Genomic DNA, 9502 nt, shown 5'->3' with positions numbered 1-9502 from the left:
GTTTACTGCATCTGATGAGCTTCGTAATCTTGATATGGGAAACTCGTTTAATCACCTCATTTATATGTGTAACACTATATGTTGTTTAAAAACTTCAAACATGTGTTTGAATTATTCCTTGGTCATTGCTTGACTTTTAAATTTAAAATATCTATTGTTGTCAAACTTCCGGGCCGAAATACAAATATAGTGGATACCTGTTAAATGATCTGGGGATGTTGGCGTGTATATGCTTTTCTTGAAGTTGGGTGTTGTATTCCGTTTAACATCAATTATCAATACATTATTAAACCGTTTAACATTAAATGTCAGTACACTATTAAACACAATAGATAATGCCATTGTTGGCTTCAGTAGAGAATCACTGGGCATATTTTCATAATAAAATGCCAACGTTCACGTTTTACAATGTATTCTTTAACCATGAGGTACTTACACCATTGACTCATGGAATTTAGGACTGACATGAACTATGTAAAGTGTATGAAATGTGAAGTTTCCTTATAAGCGTGGCTAATGTTTTTACTGTTAAAGCACGCTGACGTCCATAGACCTGGAAAACTCATGCTTGCACTTGTGGAGACAGTCAAATCGGCACTGTACGTTTAAATTTAATAAATACAAAGTTCGATAAATTCTGAAATTAATGTGATAATTTGGACAAAACTTGATTATATCAGCGTTTTATTCGGTATTTTACTCAACAAGCGGGTATGAGACTGTAAGCGATGATTAGTCACGTGTAGGTGAGGAAATTAGTGGGTAAGTGGTTATAGTAGAGTGATATCTGGTCTTTGTCTGTAAAATCATACATGAGTTTATTGTCTTGAAAGCTTCTTGTAATTCACATTTCCCGATTAATAAAATAATGTTACATTTGATATATATGCTTAAAGGGGCAGTTTAACATTTTATGGCATGTATTGAAGCATGTAATTAAATGCTTTATTTTGATACATTAAAACATTTGACCTAAAAATCTCCAGTAAAAAACAAGAATACAATTTAAAAAAGGAAAAAAAGTAACCCTCAACAGGGCTCCAACCACTGACCACTGGAGTCATGGAGTGAAACGTATCACGCCTAGACCACTCGACCATCCATGCTAATCCTTAGAGCGGATGTATTTTTTACCTATATAAGCAATCCTCGTAGTTCCCAAAATTTAAGGACATATACAGAACTTTCCAAATTACTCAATCGTTTCGCGTCGCAAGACGCTTTATAATTTTCAGGTTTTCAAATCGTCAAAAGATGCACATAATATATATTTAAGAGCATGGTAAATGGACAGTATTACTATTTCCAAAATTTATCATAACTAAAACGAAAATTTGCTAATCTGAAAAAAACTTTTTTAAATTTTGTCAATTTACCAAAACGTTAAACGGCCCCTTTAAACATACGATTGATGATTACTTGTACGTGAGGTATTAACAAGCGTGACTTGCAAACAAATCAGTGGATGTTCTGTAAGTGTAATAAAAGGGTTATTCAGGTAAAGCGGTTGTTATGATTAGATTAGATCATATTAAACGATACATGCTTCGCTAAGCGACAATCATAGTGACCGTCATACGTGGTATCAGTTGAAAATAGAACACTGTTCAAGTTCGAAAGTAGCGCCCACTGTTATCAGTCCGTTGTAAGCGTTTGAGGTTACCACATTATGAGAATTACTGATAATGTAAGTATTAGTGTTAGTATTATGAATATGGTCATTATTATTATTTTAAGTTTTATCATAATTATTATTATTATTTATATTATTATTATTTTTTTTTTTTTTTATTTTTTTTTTTTTTATTATTATTATTATTATTATTATAAGTATTGGTAGTAGTAGCAGTAGTAGTAGTAGAAGTAGTAGTATTAATAGTAGTAGTAGTAGAAGTAGTAGTAGTAGTAGAAGTTCTTCATCATTCTTGTGCAGGTAAATATAGCTCTTTATTTCACCTGATAATTCGTTATGGAAAATACACGGTTTAATGAAGTTTAAACAACTTGTATTTGAAAGTTGTGTACAATTGGCCTTATTGTAATGATTCATTACACCACGCGAGTGAAACGTAAAAAAAAAATTCATGTATTTAACATTCGAACATTTAATTATGTTAAATTCAATCGTTCACAAGTTTACAGCACACTGAGAAAATCAAATAAAACTGATCCATTAGAAAATATTAATCTTCATTCAAACATGTGCATACAATTCATATAAGACAGATGGCAGAAGGCACTAATCAGCCGCATGTGTCAGAAAGTGCGCCATGTTGCCACATCTCAAGCAGCAGTCGCATTCGGGTGAGAATCGCATTATTAAACGAAATAATAATTTTACTCGGCTTATTCGACGAAATTTCAAAAGTAAATTGGAACAGATTGTTTGTGAGTGTCATAATTTAAACCGACACTGTGATGCTATATGTTCCGATGTGCAATATATAAGAATTTGTAAAACAAACAAAAGCGAGTTCTTATTGCATGCATATTTTGTAAAATTATTATTATTGATATTATTGACCAAGAAAGTAAAATAACAACATGTTTAATATGTATGATAACTAAGTCCTAAACATGTTTACCCTCAATTTATTTCAATTACAACGTTGATATTTGAAGTAAGTTTTCATAACTCAAGAATACACTATTTACACGTAAGTTCTGTGCTCTTCTTTCCAGATAAGCGATGAAGATGAATCTGTTGAACTGAGCAATGTTTTAAACATGCTGGGATATGGGCATGAGATTAGACAGAAACGCCGGGAATGCCATGAGGAAAGAGACAGACTACTTACTGCACAGTGGGGTAACGCGTACGATGTGATTACAGTCGGAAGTAAGGCAGAGGGGCTTTCTCGTTATTTTGAAAGTGATATGGACGTATTATGCGTTGATAACTTTATCAAATGCATAGAAGCCGGTTGTGACATAAACTCGATTCCAGAGAACACATCCGTTTGCAGAATGGATACTATGATATGTTATCCGGGACATTGCTTACTGCTGCTCGAGCGAGGATTCCCGATACAACTTTTGTTAGCAATGTGCGATAATGGACATGGGAAAATTCTTCTTAGTAGTGAGGCTTTTGTAAATTGTCTTAAAATGGCTTCACACTTTTTAAGAGGACCCATTCCAAATGAAAGAGCGGGGCCATCACTGCCATGCACTATTGGATACTTTAACGCCGACCGAGTATATGCATTTCGCTGTCATTGTCCTAGCATACTTCAGAGATGGGCATCCAGATCTCGACATTGGCCGCCATTTAATATTGTGAAAAAGGTCGTATCAATGGGAGCTTTTCTAACTCCTGTCGGGTTTAAAGGAAGCGAAACTAAGCATTTTGAGTGGAGAATTTGTTTCAACACAAGTGAGACAGAATTGATGATTAATCTTAACGACGCACAGATTAAATTATATGTTTTGTTGAAAATGATTGGGAAAGATATACTTAAACCACGACATAAAGAAATAACATCTTACATGTTAAAAAATATAGTTTTGTGGCTCGCTGAGAAAAACCCACAGTCCATGTTTCATGAGAAGAGTTTGTTTTCCTGGCTGCGTGAATCGCTACTGGAGCTGAGAACTGCATTGTCACAAAAACACCTTCCATAGTATATGATCCCGGAGAGGAACCTTATAGCAGCCACTGGAGTGACCGATATGCAGAATCGAAGATGGATCGCAACACTTACGGACATGTTGGATGCAGGGCCGGCGATAATTCTGAGGCTGCCTCTGATACGACAAGCCATCATCTCCCACCCGGATCCTTTCCTCTGGTACAATACGAGGAGAATCGAACTAGAGATTATTTTTTTAGAATGTACAAGCAGTGCCCAATTCTTGAATGAAAACATCCTCTTGAATGGAAACATCCTCGCAAACATTATCGATTATTGTATTCGAAATGGCCTAATGTGGCGTTTTCTAGAATTATTGTTAGATGTCTTTATGAACATGTGCGTAGAAGATAGTACGGACACAACTGTGGTATTTGGACTTTACCATATATTCATTCGCACGTTAATGTAAGAACTTTGAAAATATGCACATTCCGTCAAATGTACATATATGCATTTTATTACATGAGTCTTTGATACGAAATTGTTTTGTACGATTCACAGATTTAGTATGTGCGTTGACCTGAGTAGGGTGAGTTTTATTGAAATGTCCGGTGATTGGTAGTATAAAGTTAAGCCTGACTGCTAAATTACTGTATGCCAAAGTAATTAAACCAAGATCAACAACTATATTCATATAATTTCTAATGTTAATATAAGTAAAACATGTTAAGATTTATTGCTCAAACGCATGCAATACCGCGTTTAATGCGTATGATGTTAGCATGCGTCTGCATTAGTTTGTACCAGATTAATAGACGTTTGAAAAACCATACGAACCGCAAAATGACGTTTATTGCTAACCCAGTTACCTCTCATTTTTCACTCCATTCGATATCAATTAGCAAGGGAGATAATTGAAAACATACATGTAAATGCGGCCTTTATGTTGTGGTTGACACATTTCATATTAAGCTGTCTTGCCCATGCTTTGTTGAACTATATTTTTATTTTCTTTAACCATTATCGCCATCGTAATGTAATTTCTTCGCATCGGATATACAAACTATTTGTTATTAACGCAGTCGTGAACTATTTCTTTTCGTAAAATCATGATTACTTGTTCCCAATCACTTCTCAAGATTATAAACATCGTTTATAAACATTATTTCACGATATTATAAACTATTTCAGGGTAAAGCGTTAAACGTAGTGTTCTTTATAAGCGCCTGAAGCGTATTAAAATTATGATACCACGCAAAATATAGCGTTGGCATCATGTATGTTATTAATAGCCATCTTTATATGCTTAACAAATGTTCTCTTGTGCGATGTATACTACGTCCACATTTACATGTGGTTAAAAGGTGTTTTTCGAAAGAAAATTATTATGTGGTACCTGAGTGCGTGTTTTGTAAAGCATTAATTTCACGGTGTAAAAATGAGTTATTTATATCCTCTACAAGCCTTATTAATTTTTCTGATGATGTCCTTCGAGCATCAATAAGAAAATAATGATTACTCTATTTGTTCTATGATCAGGGTTTCTAATACATCAGTATTTAGTGCCAGCAGAACATTGGAAAGCAAAATGCATAGTGGAATAATGCGCGTCATACTATTCTAAATAACGCACGTTCAAGTCCCATTACTTCTTGTTTTGTAGGAGTATTTGTATAATTTAGTTTATTTAACGTGAACATATTATAGTTGATTTCTATTTTTTTATGATTTATGAACTCGTATACCTTAATATGCTATTGTGTATCTTTTTATATACGTATATGAATCTATACATATATGTTTATGCTTGTTTGACTTTTTCTTTGTTTAGGAAAATATTATTTAATTTCATTAATTGTTGCTGCATAAACCACTTCCAGAAGTATATATGCGTATGAATTGCGAAGCATGACTGATATGAGAGTATATATACTCATGGCCACAGTTAAGTCGACAACATACTTTAGTAGAAAACATTAAAGTTAATTTTCGCATATTTAAAATCCATCTGCCATATTGTTTGATACCCGAACGAAATATAATGGCAGCTTGCAGACTGAATGAAGAGCAAAAAACATACCTGGGTAGTAACTGTCACGGATAAATGATGAACGAGGGTCAGAAGATATTGTAAAAATTGCCGAAGATACGGGAAGCAATAATCTCGCATCCGGAGCAACTTGTGTGGTACAGTAAAAAGAAAGTGGAGCGTGAACTGCTGCACCTTAACATCTTGAACAGATACTTCCAGTGCAGTTTTGAGAATTGTGTGGCACATGTGTCGGCAGTATCGGATCCTATGCTGCAGGCGAAAAAGAGACGTAAGAATGAGATAGTGTGAGAGATCTGTCAGAGGATGTATTGCGAAGGAAGTCAAGTTGACGATGTGAATGGGATATTTAACAAGACGATTATTTAATTAATCTCATTTTGCAACAATCGTCGCAAATCATGGGTATGCACTTGTTAACATTGTCGCAAATCATAGACATATGTATATATTTATTCTTTAGTGAATGCGTATTTCTTTTTGAAACTGATCACTTTATTCTAGAAACGTTGTCTTATGAAGATGATTAATAATCACATGTTATGCTACCATAGACCATTTAAACGATACATAGGCAGTCATCCCTCTTTTAGCTTTATCTGTGTAAATGATGGCTGCTCTCAAGTGTATTAAAAGGTGGTGTAATGTAATGGGTCATTACGTTAGCCATTATTTCATCATGACACAATGTTGTCAGCATGTTTTTCCACTGTTTAATAATATACTGACAGTGGATGTGCACCGTGCGTGTCGACGATGGGAGAATTCGTGTGATTGAATATTTTCACTTCTAAAATGCCCAGAAATCAGAGACAGACAAAGAACGCAGTAAACCAGCGAAAACTCATTGTATATATGTACAGAACCACTCTTAAAGAGTTACGAGAGAAGATGGTTCTTAAATTATAAAGGTGTTCAATGATAGTATATCATAAAAACTGTCACATCTACAAGAAATAAAAAAAACATCCGTAAGAAAATTCGATTTAAAATGATTACTTTTGTTAAAATAAATACACAAATATATTAACACACAAACGGTATACAATAGCAGAATATGCAATTTATTTGTACACGATAAACAGTTTGTAAGGTATATTACTTTTTGATACGCATTTGACATCGCGCACACATTAATACATTTGGTTTCGTTTCTTCATGAAAATGTCATGACATGATCTGGAACTGAGTTTAACGATGCGTCCATCCGACAGCAGTAAGTATATTTTCTCTCATCGGCTTAATGCGTTGAAACTTTGATTTACCAATAGATCACTTATTGTCTAAGTGGCTCTTATATTTGCATATAGCGGACACAGCATTAAAAATTATGTTCACTTTCAACACTCGTCCTACAGATAAAACAACATCGTCTGTTTTCTTGTACACCTTCATAACATCCTGTTTCTATACTAATATGTGCACAGCGGAATTTTGCCAAGGCACTACGTTGTGCTCGACTTTAATTAATACACTTGACGTATGGCTTTGATCATGTCACTTAAAATATCATGACTTAGGATGAGCTACATTAAGAGCACAACACAGAGGTGTATGTAACGTAACATTTTCTGTTAATATGTTATTGTTTGTATAACTTGCTAAGCTGTTCAGCCGGATTCACGTATTCTTTATTTGCGATTTTAAATTGTCTCACCCGTAAAAAACTAATCCGAATCGTATGTTACGAGTATGTTCTGGTAAACATTAACAAAAGCTTATTATAGCATATTTATGACGGTGATGTGCCCTTATAATAGCTACAATACGTATCGTTCGGCAATTACTTATTACATCAAATGTGTCAGGTTATTTCATACTGAAATTTTAAATTTCAATTGTTTTAATGCATGAATGATATTGGTTAAAAAAGCAGTCAACAAAAATGTAGTCAGGTAATACATCTGGTAATATAGAGTTTCTTCTTAAATGTGAGTAAGCCACGAAATCATCAGCCTTTGTAGAATGTGAATTAAGAGATTAACATCAAAACTCGCATTACGACCTATATCAGTATTTAAATTGAATTTCGTATCCGATTCGATCTGGTCAGTCCCTTGTGTCATTCCTCATCAGCATGGTAATCTGTTAGACACGCGGCAGTTTAGTTTCACAACGATTTGTTTTTACTGTAACACCGGTTACGCAATATGCGTCTGCCTTTTCGGATAGTCGTTAAAAAACGGGATGAATGTCAAATCATCAATGTCAAATCTGGGAATAATTGAAGAAATAAAGTATAATGAAACAATGAAAATCGATATTCAATGTGTAGCCCCTTAACTGCACAATACGGATCAACCATTAACCCTAATGCCACACTGACCTTGTTATCGCGTGATTGTAACGGCGAGCATGAGTCTAGTTTCGGAAAATGTCGATACATCCCTGAAATTGAAAATCTTTGTGTTGCAGGTAATGCTTGTTCAAAACGGATAGCTTTCCTTAGAATTGAACAAATTGTTATTGAATCATCATGTGCTAACACATGTCATAAAATATATGTGATTTCATATATATTATAATCCAAATTTTTATACATGTTTACATTTTGTGTTATGAATAAAAAATAAATCGGAAAAACTTTATTATTTTATTTTCTTAGTCAACGGCTTAAGATATCAACTTAAATGAAGTGGTTTTTAGTAGGGATGGAAACGAATACCGATTTTGGTATTCGAATATTCGGTCATCCTTCCGAACGAATATTCGGATATTCGGTCAACATCTGTTGGAAAAAAAGTCAACTTTGTTTACCGTACCATTACTGCATGAATTCTACTTTCGTGTTTACCGGAAGTGCACCGGAAGTGACTAAATATTGACACAGCGTTGCCGTCGCTAATTCGAAGCTGATTTTGTTGATTACTTTTTAGTGATAAAATTGAATGACAAAACTGTTTTTAAACTATTAATATTGTACATCAACAATAGAACGAGAAACATTATATTACATGACGACAAAATAATTACATGACAAAACAGAACTTTAACGAATTATGTACATAGCCACAACACGCTTTGAACCTGTTTAACAGACTAAACAGTCAGTCTTTTAAAGTTGCCACGTTTAAAAGTCACTTGGATCGGCGACTTCTTATCGGATGATGTCGTGAAATACTTCCAAGCAGCGGAAGGCGTAGGTGGCATTTTGCTTGGACAGAGATTTACTTTATGCGTGTAGCAATTATAATATTTTCAATTAAATGAGGGCGAACTACCAAAAACATTTCTTTAAGTATAATACCTGATTGAATATTGAGTAATTAATTAAAGTTTGGACCATACGATACGCAAATACTCATTAGAGGTTGAGTAAATTATTTTCTAGAAGCTTTTTTGATTGGACAACTTGATTATAACCATATGATCATTTTTTTTTCACACCAAGTCGGCACTGTCTTTACTCATTTAATCTTTGAGCATTTTAAATGTAATTCGAGTTATTAGATCAAGACGGGTCGGTGTTTTGATTGCCGACGCGATTTGCACCTATCATAATTTTGACACAAACTGTCTGTCTTTGTTAGGCAATTAGCGATATTTATGACCGGTATAATGTCATCACCATAGCGACGCATTATCGCGCGTAGCAAGAATAAACATTATGACACGAGGAACAACTTTTTTTACAATGTTTGAAGGAAATTTCACGAAAACAAAGTCTTTTAAATTACTCGATTTTTTTATTTTTTTCTTCCGAATATTCGATTCGGAAAACTGTATCCGAATATTCGGTCCGGGACCGAATATTCGGATATTCGGTGACATCCCTAGTTTTAAGATGATTTACTACATTGAATACCTGCTAATTTAAATTAATTTATCCACGACGTCCGGACCATGTGAGAGTGGGGTTGCATCTTGCCGCACGTGC

General features: G+C 34.2%; 3 protein-coding genes across 4 annotated transcripts in view; 2 read left to right on the top strand and 1 right to left on the bottom strand.

The window, feature by feature from the left end:
- The window catches only part of LOC127870170 (dipeptidyl peptidase 9-like), a 238710-nt gene that overhangs the window by 114895 nt on the left and 114313 nt on the right, over positions 1–9502 (bottom strand). The window lies entirely within an intron of this gene.
- Positions 1–9502, top strand: part of LOC127869366 (uncharacterized) — a 262614-nt gene that overhangs the window by 207549 nt on the left and 45563 nt on the right. The window lies entirely within an intron of this gene.
- Positions 1624–4975, top strand: LOC127869369 (uncharacterized). Of its 2 annotated transcripts, none has more exons than XM_052411874.1 (3): positions 1624–1687; positions 2227–2304; positions 2683–4975. In XM_052411874.1, exons 1-3 carry the CDS (start codon positions 1670–1672, stop codon positions 3622–3624), a joined length of 1038 nt encoding a protein of 345 aa, XP_052267834.1. In that variant the 5' UTR covers positions 1624–1669; the 3' UTR covers positions 3625–4975. The 2 variants fall into 2 exon arrangements, with proteins under 2 accessions (XP_052267834.1, XP_052267835.1); XM_052411875.1 differs by having other exon boundaries at positions 1632–1687; positions 2223–2304.

Source organism: Dreissena polymorpha, chromosome 2 (assembly GCF_020536995.1).
Source record: "Dreissena polymorpha isolate Duluth1 chromosome 2, UMN_Dpol_1.0, whole genome shotgun sequence".
Taxonomy (NCBI): domain Eukaryota; kingdom Metazoa; phylum Mollusca; class Bivalvia; order Myida; family Dreissenidae; genus Dreissena; species Dreissena polymorpha.
This window is presented reverse-complemented; position numbering and strand designations above follow the sequence as displayed.